Source organism: Pocillopora verrucosa, chromosome 1 (genome assembly GCF_036669915.1).
Source record: "Pocillopora verrucosa isolate sample1 chromosome 1, ASM3666991v2, whole genome shotgun sequence".
Lineage (NCBI taxonomy): Eukaryota > Metazoa > Cnidaria > Anthozoa > Scleractinia > Pocilloporidae > Pocillopora > Pocillopora verrucosa.
The window spans coordinates 1668407-1685956 of record NC_089312.1 but is presented as its reverse complement, the minus strand read 5'-3'; the positions used below and the strand labels follow the sequence as shown (position 1 = coordinate 1685956).

The 17550-nt window shown below is 39.2% G+C and overlaps 2 protein-coding genes across 3 annotated transcripts; both read right to left on the bottom strand.

Annotated features, from left to right (window-relative positions):
* Window positions 1-252: 252 nt before the first annotated feature.
* LOC131788388 (dentin sialophosphoprotein) lies at window positions 253-11742 on the bottom strand. 2 transcript variants are annotated; one of them, XM_059105476.2, is made up of 9 exons: window positions 11709-11742; window positions 10448-10561; window positions 9616-9777; window positions 9140-9280; window positions 8801-9011; window positions 2943-7298; window positions 1644-1707; window positions 1019-1118; window positions 253-389 (listed from the first exon to the last, which is right to left on the bottom strand). In XM_059105476.2, the coding sequence occupies exons 2-9, from the start codon at window positions 10541-10543 to the stop codon at window positions 354-356; spliced, it is 5166 nt and encodes a 1721-aa protein (XP_058961459.2). In that variant the 5' UTR covers window positions 10544-10561; window positions 11709-11742; the 3' UTR covers window positions 253-353. The 2 variants fall into 2 exon arrangements, with proteins under 2 accessions (XP_058961459.2, XP_066022086.1); XM_066165989.1 differs by lacking the exon at window positions 11709-11742 and adding an exon at window positions 10684-10790.
* A 684-nt stretch (window positions 11743-12426) lies between these two features.
* LOC131788418 (transmembrane emp24 domain-containing protein 4) lies at window positions 12427-15839 on the bottom strand. The gene is made up of 4 exons (XM_059105508.2): window positions 15662-15839; window positions 14353-14579; window positions 14056-14202; window positions 12427-13748 (listed from the first exon to the last, which is right to left on the bottom strand). Exons 1-4 carry the CDS (start codon window positions 15795-15797, stop codon window positions 13599-13601), a joined length of 660 nt encoding a protein of 219 aa, XP_058961491.1. The 5' UTR covers window positions 15798-15839; the 3' UTR covers window positions 12427-13598.
* Between the last annotated feature and the right edge of the window lie 1711 nt (window positions 15840-17550).

The window sequence follows — 17550 nt, the reverse complement described above, 5'->3', positions numbered from 1 at the left end:
ACTGTACCATAGATCTTTATTACTTTAATATGTTCTTCATTCCATTAGTTTTAACCTTAAATCAAGAACTCCACTGAAAAGTAAAACTCACTGATAGAAACAGCACCTTAAATATTGGGGTTGTGTCCCTGTGTTTTTTCTTGTAAAAGTCATAAATAAAAATTTATTGTCACAATATGTGACAGAATAAACACCGAAGCTAAACTTTAAGATTTGATTGATACCGGAGAATCAATTTAAAAGGGTATCAAACTCATTTATTGTCCCTCACGAAAGCTTCATTGGAACCATTTGGATGTTAATTAACCATGTTGACACTGTGAAATAAAATATAATCTTTGGGAGGTTGAAAGTCACTTGCCAGCTCCTTTGAGACGGTTGCGAACTCTCTGCAGAAAGATTAGAGGATAAAAACTGGAATAAGAAAATCAACCACTGTTTTGATTGTTTCTTACAACTAATTTTAACAAATTCAGCTTAAGCCTTTATTTTAGACAACATGGGATGCTTTTGATACTGTTGATGCTAACCACAATAAATGAGTGCAGGAGGGTTGTCACATATGAACCAAGGTGATGGCAACTATAGCTGACTGGTTTGGCAGCTAACCATTTATGCCAAGGGCCAATGGCTTTATTCTCCTCATCCTTCTGTCCCTCTAACAATAGGCACCGACTGCACCCCCACGTTCCCCACCCCTACATACTAGGGCTTACTAGGGCTTACATGTATGTGAATGCATTTTCCTAATTGATGGTTCTCATGTTGTTGCATAAGTGCACATAGAGACCCTTTCAGTTGAGTGTCAAATGTAGTCTGAGTTTTTTTTTAGTTTTGTATCACTTCACTCAGTGATTGGTCCAGAAAACTCACGCCAGTCTCTCAGCCAATCAAAAGTAAGACTAACTTGGTCACTGGTGTTTTCCTATGCTTCAGTTGCAAGCAGGTTGCCTGTTTTCACTTTGACTAACTGCTTTAATATGAATGCTACAATGTATTAACAAACAAATAAACTCACTTTGTCATAAAGTTGGGCACGTAATCTATTTGTTCTATAAAAAGCTAAGCGCTTCTGCTGTTCATTCTTTGCTTTCACCTCTGGTAAATTCTTGTAAAGTCTGAACAAAGGAAAAAAAGGATAAATACAAGGATGAAAAAAAAACTCTTATCCAAAATGGGACAATAGTGTCTAAATTCAGATACCTATGTTCACAATGGGACAATAGTATCTGAAATCAAATAGTGTCCAAAATCCAGACACGTGTTGGCTCAATTTACATGACAAAATTCAGTGTCAAGTTTTATTTTCTCTGTATGCTTTCTACCAATTGAGATTCCACTCTGAATTGATTGTGATGATGCAACTTTTTGGAAAGACAGTCCCATGAATGGAGCTACACACTAAAGTAGGATCTTAGAAGGACACAGAGAACAAAATGAGGGAGAACAACCAAAAAAACAAAAAAAACAAAAAACAAGTGCAAAGTGAATAGTATCATTCTTCGTTGTATCAGTGAGGTAATTTGTTCTCCTTCAAAAACCAACCATCCAAAACCAATACCAAGTTTATATATGACTCGTAAAGTAAGAAGTAAACAGCTGTAGGACCGTTAGGTATTGGAGAAAAAAGTAGCTGGCTTTACCTCTTATTTAATTCTTTCATCTCAGCCCGGGTCATCTGCCGTGGTTTTGGTGCAGAAAATTGGTCTAAAGTAGAAAACAAAATCAGTTAATACTCAAAAAAGGAAAAAAACTTCTTGCGTGCTCTTTCTTAAAATAACCGGTATTAGGTTTGATAAGCTGTCTTTTCGCCTACGAGTTGTTTCGCTAACGACCAGTTTACTAACGTTTTAGGTCGTTTTTCCAATATCTCGGGGCAGTTTGCAACGCCTCATACGTCGTTTCTCTGACGCACACTCTTATTTTCTTATAACAACCTATATAAGAACCTTTTTTTTATAAGAACGTTCAACCTGAGATTGACCAAAATCTTAAGAACGTGCTAAGAACATATCCAGGCTGAGAGTAAATGAAAATTCTAAACAGAGGAAAAAGAAATGTAAAACTGTAGTCCCACAGGAGAACTAACATAAATACTTAGGGGCCTTTTTAACTTTAAAGATGCGGTTTTTTTATTGCACGATACACTGAAAAACAACTCAGTTTGTAATCGAACTTAGTCTGGTTACGTCCGAATCGAATTATTGAAATACTATATCTCAAAACTTTAATATGTCAAGGACACTTTTAGGCTCAAATAGCCAAAAAAAAAAAGAACATTCAGCCTCAGCCCCAAAATAAGACGTTCTTATAAGAAAAAGGGGGTATTTACGAAACGTTTCGTAACTCCTTCGGCAGAACTTGATCAACTGCTAATCGAAGGGGAGTTAGGTCGTTTCAATACAAACTGAAAGCCGCCGATAAAAGTCAATTCAAGACGAAATGAAGTCGACTCGAAACATTACGAGAGTCGATTCGATACATTTGTCGCTGCTTCAAAGAAAACAAAACTAAAAGAGACATTAGCAAAACAACTTACAACGTTAGCGAAACGACCTAAGAAACGCCAGCAAACTGCTCGTTAGCAAAACGACCGCAATTCCTGGGTTGGAGCGAATTTCGATTGCGTGTAGTAGAAACAAAACCGAAGTAATCACAACAGCCAAGGAAACCAAGGAAAACATCACAAGGAGCAAATGAAATATCAAAGTGTAAACAATAATAATGGCCGAAGTACGGGAATAAAGAAAAATCGAGAGACCAAGTCACGATTTAGTTTAGTTTTGCATCTCATTAGCCGCGAAAATGGCGCGAGTTTTCCAGACCAATCGAAGAGCAAACTTATAAAAACTAAGAGTCTCCAATAACTTTCGACACTCAATCGAAAATTGCTCCTAGTGGGATTCACACAACCCTACCCAGGACTCCTGACGTGAACTAACCATTTCTCGAGACACGAGGCTTAGCTTTCTGAGGAACAGGCGGACTTCTTGCTCTTCGTAACTCAGCCTCTTCTCTTTTCTTTTCTTCATCCACAGTCTGAGTAAACATCCTACGTCTTTCTTTCTCTCGTGCAGCTTGCTCAATTTGAGCAACTCTGTCCTGCGAACGCCTTACAAATTTAGGCCTGGCATAGAGAAATGCTTCTTGAAGACTCAGCTGCTGTAGTGTGCTGGAAGGATTAACTGAAGCCTCAAACATGTCTGCTCGTAGTTCGTCTCTTGTGCGACTTTTATTCAGGCTACTGCTTATCTGTGAGGTGGCTTTTTGTTCGGGTTGCGGTTTGCCCTTCAGAGGATAAAACCACGCAGGCTCCTGTGCCCTGTTTCTCCAGTCAGGGCTTGTTCTAACACGATGATCCGGTGAATTTTGACTCGGTACTAAACGTTCTTTAGGTTTATGTCGAGCTTCTCGCTGCTCCATCTGGTAATAGAGATCTAACTTTTTAGGCGAAGGTTGAGAGATAACACCACGTTCTTCAACATTTGAAAGCTGTTCGTATCTTTTACTCTTCACTGACTTACGCGGTGGTTTTTCAGGTTCACAATCAACTTTTCTTTCCACTCTTCGTCCACCACCAACTTCGTCCGTCTGAGTACTAGCATCTTCCAACAGAATGCGCGACACCTCATCTTCAACGGGCGATGGGTCCCTTGTCATAACTGGTGTGGGACAGTTCACACCAACATCGCGCTTTTCAATTCTTCTTCCATCACCTTCTCTACGGCTTCGGAACGCCCCTGATGATGTTGCTCGTGTAACAGCCTTTGGCGCGCGAGCGCAAGTACATCTTGGACCATTCGTTGGCTGTTGTGTGGAGTACATCGCAGCAGGCTTTTGTGCAGCATCTGATCGTAAAGGCTCCCTCACTACAGGCTCAGGCTCCTTTTCGGCACTTACCCCGTCGTTGCTGGACAATCCTGAGGTAGACTCAGGAGAAGTGCTATCTCGAGTTCTACGGACTATAGGGGAAAGGTCATGTGACTTCACAGACCTCAGCAGCTCTCTTAATTTTATTTTCTGTCCAATGGACGTCCGGAGACGAGGCTCGAAGAAAGCGTAGTTGAAATATTCAGAAACGTCAGACGATTCACTAGTTGAGGAAGCCAGCTTTGCCTTTTTACTTTTTGAACTTGGTCTTCTTGAAGACGTTGTGGTTGACGCAAGAGAGGAGGAGGAAATGCTCTCCTCTAATGACTTTGTTATCAACGAAGTCAGCCTTGAAATGTTAGCATCCATTCTGGAGGTTTTTGGATCACGAGAAAAGCTTTTATCACGCGAAGAATGGCCACCCTTGGCATCTGGTATCCTTGAATCGTCTTTTCTATTTTCAGATGTCTCTAGCCTTGACCGCTGAGATAAAATTGCACGATCATCTTCAGTATATCTCGTCTTTGATTTTCCAGCTCTGGCAGATCTCTTACCGTGACCTAAAGAATGACTGTCAACATTTGGATCAAGTGTGTCCATATACTGTGAAGGTGGCTGTCGTGATCTGGCATAAGAATGACGCGATGGTTCTCTTTCATCCTCTGGTGAATCACCACTGATAGTGGATTCTTTGCTTGAAGTGTTGCTCAACCGATTTCGACGTGGATGACCGTGTTTACTCTTCTCGCGAACCAGGCCTTCCTCTATGCGTGTATCTTGATAATCTCGTTTCCTAATCATCTCTCGATCTTTTTTGCTCTTTCGACCCTCTTTTTCCATTTTAGAGTCTTTTGTTTTTGGCGGCTTCTTAAGTTCCTCATTCCTGTGGAACCTCTCGTCTTCGTGTAGTTTGTCTGGGCGTCGTTCGTCATGAGAAGAATGTCTTCCAGGGAGAGTTTCTTCTCTCCTCAAGAACCTATCTCTCCCACCACGCACACTACTTGGCGTAGAGCTTCCTGATATATAAACCATGCCAGTCCCCTCCTGACTGACGCTATCCCTTGCAGGGTTGGGTTGAAGACCCAAGGCCTTCCTACGTCTGTTTGTACTACCAGGGCCTGAGGACTTTCGTATGTCGTAAATGCCATAGGGTGAGGCCTCGACTGCACTCTCGTCTGGGTGGTTTTCCTTATTTGCTGCAGCATCCCTGTATAAAACTGGTCTGTACATCTCATCGGAAGAGGAGACTTCCGTGATGGAATGACTTCGATGTTGTTTCATCAAAGCTGCATCTCGATCCTCGCTGTAAGCTGTGGTGTCCTCTTCTTGGAGACTCTGCTCTTGAAGGGCACCAACCCCAAGGACACTTGAACGCTCTAGAGCTGGACCCAACGGCGTTGACGATCCTTCGTGCTGAGAATCGCTCTGAGCTACGCTATCGTATGATATGGGAGAAATAGTACCAGCGCCTAAGGACCAGTGCAAAGCCTTAATCTGACTGTCATCCTGATCAGCAGGGGTACTTTGGATGCCCTCCGGTGCTTCCATTGAAGGAGGGGGTAGTTCCTGGCCAGGTTTCCGTTTGGCAAATTCAGACGGTCTCGCAGGTAACCAACTTTGCCTTTGGTCCATTGCAACAACTCGCTGTTGAGCATGTTTAGTTCGCTTTTGCATTTGCAAGTATTGACGATCACCTTCCAGTACTGGCTCATATGTCAATAGATCGTCTGTATCATCTGATGATACGCTTACATCACTTGTTCGTCTCCTAACGTGGTTTTCTTCCGTTCTGTTCAAATCTTTAGCTCTCTCCGTTTCACCGGAAACAGTGACCCCAGAGGCGTTTGTTCCATCTGAAGGAACAGAGCTTATCTGAACTGGGAATTCTAAATTGTCTGCCGGAATAACACCGGACATCTCTTCAGAAACATCACCAAGTGACGGCTCTCTGCTGTTAGGACCCATGGGTAATGTTGGTTCTCGCCAAGCAGCTCTGAGAGTGTGAACGCTTCCTCCAGTGGAACTATGAGAACTTATCTCGTGTAAACGTTCTCTGGATGCAAGTGCTCTTGATGGAAGCACTGCATTATCAGATATGTCTCTACGATGAGGAAGTTCCTTTGTATCTGTAACCGGAACTGAATGATCTCCCCATGCTATCCGTGAGCTCCTAAGACTGTCCTCTACTGAGCTACGGGGACGAAGCTCAGTGGAATATCTACTTGATAACTGAGGTTGAGAAATAATATGATCAGTGTCATGATGAGACATCACGTTTCCATTTCCTAAGAAAGAACGAACATCTTTATCTAAAATCCTTGCGTTTTTAGTACTACTGTCGGCTGAACTGCGTGCTTCTGTGGCATTCATGGCAGGAGGTACGATTGAGTTTAGGAACGCCTCAGCAGGACTCATTCCACTTGCATCACGATGGGATGGCTTGGCATTTGTCCAGCTCGATGTAAGTCCAGTATCCCATGACTTCCTGAAGGTGTCGATAGCACTTCGGCGAGCTTCATCCTCTGATTGTCTATCACGGTGTCGTTTCTCAGCGTGTGGTAAGATTGCCCCTTCAGATAGTCTTGAAGAATTTAACTCAAGACTGGTTACTGCATCAGCTGTGGGTTTCGTCTTTTTAATTTCTGTTTCAAGTCCAAAATTTCCCTCTGTCCCATGAGTTGTTGAAACAGTACTCCCTAATGAATGCTGGCTCTCCTCTCTCAAAGACTGCTGTTCAGACACTGAGTGTTCTGCTTCATCGCTGACACCTCCAGTGAGCCTGTCTTGCTTGAGTCTGTTCAACACTTGCTGAACTGCACGGAAGTTTGGGCCGAGTAGCTTCGACACTGGGCTCTCAGTATCACTGTCACTGTTCAGCTGAGGGGCGTGTCTTCGCCTCAACTCACTAACGAAGGCTGCACCTCTTGGAGCAGGAGGAACACTCCTGGTGATAATTTCCAGTGGTGTGGCGTTGTCATTCCGTGGTTGTGAGAGGACAGATGTATCACTACCACTGTCTGTCGCCTCAGCTGAGCCACTGGGCACAGGTTTTTTCTGGACAGGAGGGGTGACTGTCTGCTGCGTACTTGTAAATGTGCTCCTGACCCAAGGAGGTCTCTTGAGATCTGGCCCATCTCTTCCATCTGGTTGTGATCTCTCAGGAGGTGACTGCTTTGCATCATCATCGGACCAAGCTGGTGGAACATTCTGAGGTAGTTCATCACTTGATGGCTGAAAAGCTGCACTTGTAGTGTAGGCCACCTGATTAGTTTCCTCATCATCCTCCCCAACAGCACTTGGCCTCAGTGGGAACCACTGGCTTCTTAATCCATTGTCTTCAACACCAGACCCATTAACACTGAAGGAGGTACCACTATCGCGCGAATCATCCTCCACATCCTCTTCGCCTCCTGCTTCTTGAGCTGCCTCTGGCGTACAACAATGACAACAGTTCAACAGCTACATTCACAAATGTGAGTTTAGGATAAATAAATGTCCAACAACAAAAGAAACAAATTACGGTGAAATCGCACCATGGTTAGATCGCTCTGACCAAAAGTTAGACCGCTCCACTCGAAAGTTAGATCGCTCCATCGAATAAGTTACATCACTCCTAACATAAGTAACTTCGCTCCATGTCGAAAACTAAGGTAAAGGTAGCAAAACTAAGGTATCTAAATTGATAGTTCATTAAATGACGTGCATATCTAACCGAACAATCGATTGATATCGTTCGCGCGCGCATGAAATAAATCCGAGCTACGCAGAAAGAACAAAGAAAGCCTCATGAAAGGGACTCACGAAGTGTAATCTACTTTATTAATTAAAGATGGCGAATATCAGTTTCCTTACATCGAAAACCACAAAAGGCCACACTGGATAGTATTGGTATTTGAATGATCTTTTTCAATACACTTCAGACTACAACGTTATAATTTATTCCACGATCATTTATTCCATCATTGCTATACATCATACATCGGTAGCTCGGTGTCTAATCTGAAAGACAGAGTGAGTACGATGTACTCGAATCGTCGCAAGACACATCATCACCTATAAACTTTAAAGATCATTGGTAAGTAATACTTCACTTTACAACATGGAGCAAAGCAACTTATTTTGGCAGCGAAGTAACTTATTTGATGGAGCGATCTAACTTTCGAGTGGAGCGATCTAACTTTTGGTTGGAGCGATCTAACTGGGAGCGATCTAACCATGGTGCGATCTAACCGGATACCAAAGAATCTAGACTGGAAAAACAAAAACCAAGTTCCCCAGAAGATTGTAAAAGTAATCATATTCCTTAAAGTATGGCAAACATTCTACATAAAATTAAGAAAAGGAAATACTTGTAGAAGGCTGACAAACTCTTGCCATGATGCTCCACTGTTTACTTTACTGACTCTAACCACACATCCAATTCGCCATTTGGCAACCTTAATTAACTCATAACATTATCTCCAGAAAAAAAATTTCAGATGCCAGAAAATTAATCTAAAAAGGAAATTTTGTGCAACATCTCCCTGCTTTGTGCAAAATATAAATCTTATCATTACTTGCAACCATAAACACTGTATCACAAAAATTTAACAGCTTGCTACACAACTGCTAAACACAAGTTGCCTCATTGGCAACTTTCGCTGCAAATCTAGTTCCTGGAAATTTTCCTTCTCCCCAAGTTACAGCTGGAGGTGCTGATGGCAGTACATACTGAACATTGTACACCTCAATTTTCAGAATGTCTCATATAAGGTATGAAATAATTCTTGCCAAAAGTTTATTTAATTTTGGAGATAGATCTACTGTATTAGCTCATGGGTTAAATTACTCACAACTGATGCACTGAGCACACTAGGCTATGGAGAAGTTAAGCCAACAAGCATATTTTCAGCATAACTAAAGATTGTAAATACTTAATTTTGTAACCTACCCTCCCCTGCTCTTCCTTCCTGTGGCACAGCATCTATCTCTTCAAGTCCAACTTCTTCAAGTGTTTCAACACTCAGTGAACCACTGCTTAACCCACTGGCTACAGTTTCATTGAGCTGGGGTGACTGTGGCAAACCTGCCACTTGACCCAAAGATCGTACACTCTGCTTTAGTTGCTCTAACTCAAACCACTGCTCTGCATAAGGGGATAACTGTTGGACAAAACAAAGTCCAATTATGTCTTATAATTAAAATGGTTAAATAATCATCATTCTTGTATTAAATGGAAGAGTGACACGTGAAATATGTAGACACAGACTTGTATTCTTGCCACACCAACCTGTTTTGCAGTCTCTCCCTCTCGTTCCTGTTCAGTACCAGATATGTTTTCCTTTCCTCCAACATTTTTATTGTCAGAGGTGTTCTCCTGGTCAGTTCCAACTGGGTCCACACCAAGAATAAACCATTCTTCAGTGCCTTCCTATAGGAGTCCGGGGAGAGTAAAACATGTTAAGGGCATGTACAGATTGATAGGTGTGATGCTCCACCACCTTTACTATGATAAAAAGCATAAAATCAACTTCACTTCCAAAATGCCCCCCTAACCCTTTCCATCACAACATCATTATGCATATTCTCCCTACTTTACTCATGTCTTAAGGTGTAGACAAGGGGAATTTGTCTAACAATCAACTGCTTCTTCAGTTGGTGATCATTTCCTTTATTCTCATGACCTTAAAGTGTGATTCAGGGGTGATATTGTAAGGAGAAATTAGATATTAGTCACTTTTAGGGGTTGAAGGATTAAAAACAAACCTTTACTTGTGGATTAACAGTTGATTCAGCGTCTTCATTATTAGCATTTGAAGTTGTGCTGTTGTTAAAAGATGCCACTGAGTCTTGCCTGCTTTCAGATTGTCCTTCTGATCCCAACTCAGATTGTAAATTTTCCAGTATATGCCATTGTTCCTGGTATTGCTGAAAGTACAACTCATATTCTAAGCTATGATCAATTTTGAAGCCAAAATAATGACTCTTTTCAAAGGAACAGATCAAAATTATTATTACATTTTTCTACCAGTCATTATGTCAGCCAAATAAATTATTTGCTTTTTATAAAGTTAAGCTGCAAATATAAACAAATGACAAGGTGGTTTTGATCGAATTTTAAGCTAATGCCTCGAGCCACATATAAAAGAGTCCTTATGCAAGTCCAGGCGGTTGTTTCATTCTTTGGCAAATAAGCAATTTCCTGTCACAGTGCTCCTTTCGTAAGTATAAATTGGTACCAACTGAACAGTTTTAATTGTCAGATCAACAATGTTCTATTGAAAAGCTTTTCTACAAATCATGACCTGCACAAAAGCATATTTGTTGACAAATGTCACAAGTGCCTTGTTTTTATTTGTTGTTTTTGTAATCTATGAACAAAATACAGTATAGCATTTCCCAACAAATATTAAATTTAATGTTGCACATAAGTTGAAACTTTCATTATCCATAGCCTCTGTTAGAAAGAAGTGAACAAGCATTTTCTGTAACTAAGTACAAGTAAACTTCATGCAAAACAGTGAACTTTGTAACAATGTTGGAAGTAAAAAAAGGCAGAAATCTGAAGAAGAAAGTAAAAACAGATTTTTTTTAATACCTGTTCAATATTTTGGAATGTTGAATTATTTGGTGGGATTGGCCCGTTTGCTGTCTCTGAGCTAACTTCAGAAACTGGTACGGACTGTTCCATCATAGAACACTGACATCACAACTGAAACAGAGAGTAAAATGAGGGGTTAGTTTTTTGGTGGCTTCACCATTTGGCCTTGCCAGAGCTGTGATGTAATGAAAATGGATTGTAGAATGGAGAGATTAGTTTTTTAGTGACCTTACATTGTCTACAAAGCCATGATCTTCTGAAAGCAGACTGGAAAATTGAAGTGTTGGCCTTTTTGGGGCCTTGTCTGGTCTACAGAGCAGTGATCTTCTGAAAACTGACTGGAATATTAGAAGTGTTAGCTCTTCTTTGGCCTTGCCTATTGTCTACAGGGTGTGATCTTCTGAAAACAGACTCTAAGTTGACCTTTTGGTGACCTTGCCTTGCCTACTGAGCCGTGATTGTTTGGCTAATGCTTTATATAAAAAAAATCAAGAAGAAATGCTTTCAGTCTACCTTTTATGCAGGTGTTTTCTACCTCTGTTTTGTTGTTTGCTAGTAGAATAAAATTTTGCTAGTCCATCAGATTCATAGCGATCTTATTAGCAAAAGCCACACAGATAATTGCAGAATATGGTAATCAGAAACACAGCAGTATGGTCGATTATCTAGAAGTTTCTTTTAAAAATATCGTCAAAAGAATATTGAAACAATTTTCACGAAGGTCTGATCGAGAGAATTTTCTACATACCACGATCAAATGAGAACGACGACAAATTTAGATTTTCCTAAAGACCTCCGGACGATGAACATTTAAATTCCACATATGAAAAGCAAATCACTGGTTTGATATACATGCGCATTTAGTTATATATTCACCACAGATCAACATCGATCGTATTTTCAAATCAACACAGCGAGGAAAAGCATGATGGAAAAAAGTATAACATAAAATTGTATAAAATTTCAAATCTTAAAGGCTATGAAGAAATATTTCCCATTTTTTTTTACAACTGATTTAAAACAGAAAGTTCCTGAAAACCTTTCCACGGGCATTAAATAATCATTGGTTGGCAAGTTCAACAAAGCGCAGTATGTAACCTCATACCCCATTTTCGCGACCGTAAAATCATTATAAACCGAAGACAAGAAAAGCACTGGAAAAACATAAGGCAAGAATTGTTTCATTAAAGCCATTTAGCACATCAGCGCAAGATTCTAGACGATCTATAAAGAGAAATTATTATTAAAATCATCTTACCTCGTTTTCCGTTGCTTTCAAAAGGCGGTCAAAAACAAACAGGCAGTCGTAATCGGTACCAGTTCTAACTGCGCGATCGAATCCCTAATGAATCCCCGCCCCTTCCCCTGTAAAAGGATCCAGTTTACTCATTCATAAGATTTTTTCCCGCAAGGCAAGGCTCTTTTATCGGTTTTTATGGATAAAATAAAGGAGAAATGTTTGAGAGGAGAAGTTCACTGACTTACTTTGACTCATCCATCTTTAACAGTTATTCTGGCTTTATCTCGTGTAATTTCTAGATAAACTCACACTGTAAAAAAATTATTCACTGACATCTTAGTAGAAGAGACAGCTTCCTTAAGATTAGCAAGATTAATTATTAAAAGAATCAGCAGACAGTTCCACTTTTTTGAAAATCAAGATAGCAGTGATGGAATTGGTGGGGTACCAACCAGCATCTACTGCCAGAGCCTGGGTAGATGATGCTGTTGGTTATTTGCCTTTTCCAAAAGGGGTTTTCTCTAAGTTTTTCTTTTTCATTCCTCCAAAAAACTGAAACACAGTCATACTCTCAATCTATCAGAACATAATGGATGACAGCAGCTCATGGATGTACCATTACCAAATTAAATTTATCTAGGTCATAGTTTCTTTGTGTGTTCATGTATAAATTTATTTGTTGCTATTGCAGGTTGTCTTGTTTGGGACTGGGAGACAAGGTTTTTTTTCCACACTATAATACATCATGAAGTTTATTTCTTTATTAAGAAACATGACAGCAAATTAAGGTAAAATATTTCAATTCCTATGAAAAATTATCTTAGGTAAAGACCAGTATAACTAAATTTGAGCAGCACTCTAAAACCAAGATCATAACCATCAAATATTTTCAGTCGGACAGAGGAAAAGTTATACTCTTTAAAAAAACAACTTGTAGAGACAAGAGGCAATAGGCTGAGGAACATTCTGCTACAATGTACACCACAGAAAAAAAAACTTTTCCAGTCAATGCCAACGATAGTCATCATAGATCTGGCTAAATCTCTGTAGTGCTATCCACATTTTGATGAACCATGATCTTATTGCTAGTAGAGACACACCAGCAAACCATTCACCCTTTAAATTTTGTTTTAACACTTAAACTGTCAGTGCTATCTATTTGAGGAAATATTTTTCTTTATCTATGTAACACTCTCCATCTAGTACACTTGTATTTCCACGAGCACTGTTTGCCGGATGTTGCATTCAAAAAAATGAGGAAAAGCTGTAGTGATCACTTCAAGGAATTTATGACTTAACTTCAATTAAATGGAAACTGTACTTATAGTACTTCATTATGTGAAATGTCTCTTTTGACCATTAGTAAAAGGCTATCAAAACCAGACTGTATTTCCAGGGTGATAAACAAAAAGATAAATACTAAGCTCTTGTTGAGGCCAGAAGAAAAGGGCCAAAAAGATTAATTATGACAAGTTCAGGTTAACCCTTTCACTCCCAAGATCTGATTAGTAATTCTCCTTACTATCTGCCATACAATATTTTATGATGTTAGTTCAGAGAATTTAGTATTGGATCAACTAATAATCCCATGATTGATATTCTTCTCTATTCTCATCACCTGCCTGCTTGATATTGTATTGATATTGTAAGGAGAAATTCTGTGTTGGTCACTCATGGGAGTTAAAGGATTAAGCAAGAAATAACAAATTTCTATAAGGTAATAACAAAAGTGAAATCAAAAGTAATTCAATCCATTTGTGATGTTGTCTTCAAGCCTCTTTGATGAATTTTATCATCTTGAGATAATAGAAAGCCATGCAAATGATATCCACGTAGGGAGCAGGCAGTAAAAGAGAGCCCAATGGATCCTGTCCTTCAGCCCAAATTAAAACAAGTTGTATAATTTCTTTAAACTAGTTTCTTTGCTTCAAAGAATCCCTTTAGATGACGCATCTGCCAGAATCCAGTGACAAGGAGTATCAAAGTTTGTGCCAGAGCCCACCACAGTACACGCTGGTTGGTACTTTCACTGGTCGCTCTAAACCGCTCCTCACGAAACTGTGATCAAAGAAAACAAAATCATTAAGTATAAAATAAGAAAATTCATCACTATGGAAAAAAAGGTATATCCTCATATTAAGTTATAATCCTACACTAACTTTTCAAAAGTTTGTTAAAGCTGCATGCTCCAATTGTAACACTTGATGTAGTTTGACCATTGCTTTTAGCATTGTTATAGGATTTTGAGAAAATACACAAGGATTGCATTAAGTATTGGAATTTTCTGTGAAAAAAAAGTTTTCTTTTTCTATAATTGTTTTATAAATCTTCTTCAAAATTTAAACAGGTGTTCTGTTACCCTTACCCTCTGATAGTTCTGCTCTTTGCTTATCTGTTCTACTTGGTCTAACAGCTGACGAATACGAAGCTGGAGTTCTGTAAGTTTGTCTTTGGCAGCAATTTCTTGATAATCATTGGCATGTTCACCCACTTGAATATCCAAATGAATGCGCTGAAAAAGATACCAATAAAACCCATACTTAGAAATGACAACCACTAAAATTCCCAGCTTATTTCTTGAAAGTCCAAAGTGAGGACATTATACATCTCAAAGTTGAGAAAGAGTTCACTTCTAACTATAAGTGTGCTCAATCTGACATACCAGCTTTCCTCCTGCCCACAAAGACCATCGAGTAGAATTTGAGTGAAGACAGATAAGATGTTCACCCGGTGAATGTGAGGTGAAAGTGAATCTTCCCTCTGATGCATAATATTTAGATAGAATAACTTTCATGTTGGGATCTTTCACTTCCACATGCATTCCTATACCAGGACTGGATGGAAGGAAATCTCTGATGTTTTCATCGTATAACTGTGTCTTGTATTTACCTGTTGAATTGTCACGATAACATTAGTTCAGGGAAGGCAATACCACTTAAGTTAATTTTGAAATAAGGTCAAGGTACTTATATGTTAAATACTGACAGGTCTGGATTAACTGCCATCCAGTAGATATCTGTTGACCAAACAAGCTAAACTATATAACCGATAAAGATTCACTTACTACTAAACAATTATTCCATGAGTGAGCATCTTATGTGAGATGGTAAATAGTGAACAAGGCATGTAGTACCAAATTGGCTATAACCAATCTCATATACAACAAGTGCGAATGGAACATTTATTTTATCAAATTAAAATATCCACAATACATGGGAGCAGTGACTGTTTCCAGCCAAAAGTAAATCCAGTTTAGCAAAACTTGCGCAAATCATTTCATAAAGATTGATTTGGTGTATGAGCTGATAAGCAGAGTTGTGTGAACCAATCAGAACACTGAAAATGCATCATCTGGAGTTTGAAATTTAATAAATATTGTCTAGTGTTTGAACAACTTCAGACTGGGGGGATGGAAGTTTGATTATTTTGTTAGTGGGATATACTCTGTAGTAACTACTACATTGAAACTCAACATTAAGTAAGAGGAATTTAGCTTAACCATTAGTCCGCTTTAAGTATTTAAAGATCAGAGATTGGTGTTATATAGTTGTGTACCCAAAGTTGTAAAATGCCAATATGGTAATTTGAAGGTCTTAAATAACTCTAAATTGCTCTTAATTTCCTTCTCTACCCGCTTAACCTTGTTTCTAACGTTATTTTTTGGTAAATGACTCATAGTAAAGCATACATGCTTCTTCAGTAACTGGTATATTTGCCTTTTGAAGTAAAGATGCATGCAACATGCTGGCTATTATACGATTAAACTAAATACACATTTTCAGATTCGAAACAGTATGCTACTTTACCAAGAAAATAGCTTAAGTGGGAATTTTTTTAACAACCAGAACTACCAGAGATCTGCTCGTCATTCGAAAAGCCTAACCCATAAAAATCAAGTGGCTTTAGAACAGACGCTAATTTAGGTACTATTATCCCAAAATTGCGTTACATTAAGGGATGTCTCAACTAACCGATAACCATTGTTTCGTCTGGAATTTCCTCTATGAAACACTTCTTTTCTGTTTCTCCCATGTGGAAATAGAGGCCCTGGGCTAAATCTAACCCGAAAAAGACTAAAATTACCGATGCCCACGAAACGACCGCCATCTTTCTTTGTATGCCCGGCGCTCGCCACGTCAGTCTGAGTTTCAAAACCCAGCAGGCACTGCGAGTATATGTGGTGCTCAGTCTTCTTGAAGCCTTTTCGAGAGAAGCGGAAGAGGGCTTGTGACAAACAGCGATTGCAGCTGTCGCGTTGGGAAACTTCTTTTCTATGCGCCCCATTTTACGGTTTTTTTTTCCATTGACTAAGATCCTGAAAACAAGCTTACCTTCTATCCGCCAGTTTTATAAAGTACACTTGGTCATTTTCTTCTTTTGATATCTCGTGAGGCGAGCTTTTATTTCCACACGGCTGCACACGGTAACAGGTCCTATCACTTCTACCAACTAGTTCCCGTTTGGGGAAACATGCCCCTCAACCCCTGGGGTCACTTTTTTGCTGGATCCTGGATGGGATTTTAGGTTGCCACACTCCTGAAATACAAGGATTTGTAAGGTTGCTTGACGTCTCTTTCGCTGTTCAAGCTCATTTTGCTAATGATAAGGTTTCACTTTTTGTATACCTTCACTCCACTGCCTTTGACATCCAAGACTCCTCGTTCCCAAAGCCTCTCAACTTCTTGAAAGGGAAAGATTTTGAATAGTCTTTTTCGTCTCATTTGGCCCACAAGGAGAAGAATGCTAAAATAAGAGAGTGCGTAAGTGAAGTATTGTCAAGAAGGGATATATTGTGTACAAAATTTATGTATTGTTCCATTCTCCACTCAAACTCATCCCTTTGTGTTTTGTTTACACCTCCTTAGCCTCTTTTTTGATAACAGGTGATCAGGCGTTGGCATTTCTGTCTAAGAAATGACGGACTTAGAGACTCGCACTTCTGAGTCTCGCCCCTCCCCTCCCCTCCCCCTCTCAATATGCGATAACCACAACGGTTATAAGCACAAGGCTAATGAACCGAATTAGAAAGAAAACAAATCTTCAATCCCGAAGATCTGTCATAACCTAACCATATCAGTTAGACTATCTATATAAAAAAAGTCGGCTAGCATTTCTTCTAAAGAACTTTATGTCACCATCATTTTGTCCAAATCAAATATCTTATCATTCTATTGACTCACTTTTTAGCTCTAGCTTGTTAAGTTCTTACTTTTATTGTTGTAAAATAATTTTTATCGTAACAATTAATAGTTTTTCCTTTTAACACCCAATAAACATAACTTAATGCAAGACCCTCTTTATTGAATTCGAATGGACTTTTCCCTTTTAATTCGCGGCGTTTTGATATTTTACTTTTCCATCCCAAAAGGGAATGTAACTTATCCCTATAATATCCATTCACTACCCAGCAAAAGGGTAATAAGAATACTCAAACTTGGCAGAAGTTGTTATCTTGATCTAACTCCAATTTTCTTGTAACTAATTTACAAGGAATTGTGTAACAGCTAGAGGGGAGAGTTAAAAATCAGATCATCGGAGTTAAATGGGTATAAAGAAATGTAGTGAAGAAAGCATCGCGTTCAAACGCTCGTCCTCGCCTAGCGGTCGTTCACCGTAAGGAAGTAATTGTTATGTAAGACCAAGGGTCAAATCCAAGAAACCAATCAAAATTTTAAAAAACATTTGAGTCTTGTAAGCTGCATGAATGTAAAACTAGCACAGAAGCAATGAAGCAATGACTAAACTTAAAGAAAATTCGGCTTTTTGGGAGTAAAAACACATTCATGTAATTCCTTCTGTCAAACTTTACTATATGACATATTTTTTAATTTTTTCTCCAAAGTTTGCGTATAGAATGAAT

Coding starts and splice junctions, on each gene's coding strand:
- LOC131788388 (XM_059105476.2), bottom strand. CDS start 10,543: ATGATGGAACAGTCCGTACCAGTTTCTGAAGTTAGCTCAGAGACAGCA. Junction 9,012..9,139: donor AGGGAGAGACTGCAAAACAG/GTTGGTGTGGCA, acceptor TTTGTCCAACAG/TTATCCCCTTATGCAGAGCA. Junction 7,299..8,800: donor GGAAGGAAGAGCAGGGGAGG/GTAGGTTACAAA, acceptor GTTGTACGCCAG/AGGCAGCTCAAGAAGCAGGA.
- LOC131788418 (XM_059105508.2), bottom strand. CDS start 15,797: ATGGCGGTCGTTTCGTGGGCATCGGTAATTTTAGTCTTTTTCGGGTTA. Junction 14,203..14,352: donor TGTGGGCAGGAGGAAAGCTG/GTATGTCAGATT, acceptor TATCTTTTTCAG/CGCATTCATTTGGATATTCA. Junction 13,749..14,055: donor AAGAGCAGAACTATCAGAGG/GTAAGGGTAACA, acceptor CTTTGATCACAG/TTTCGTGAGGAGCGGTTTAG.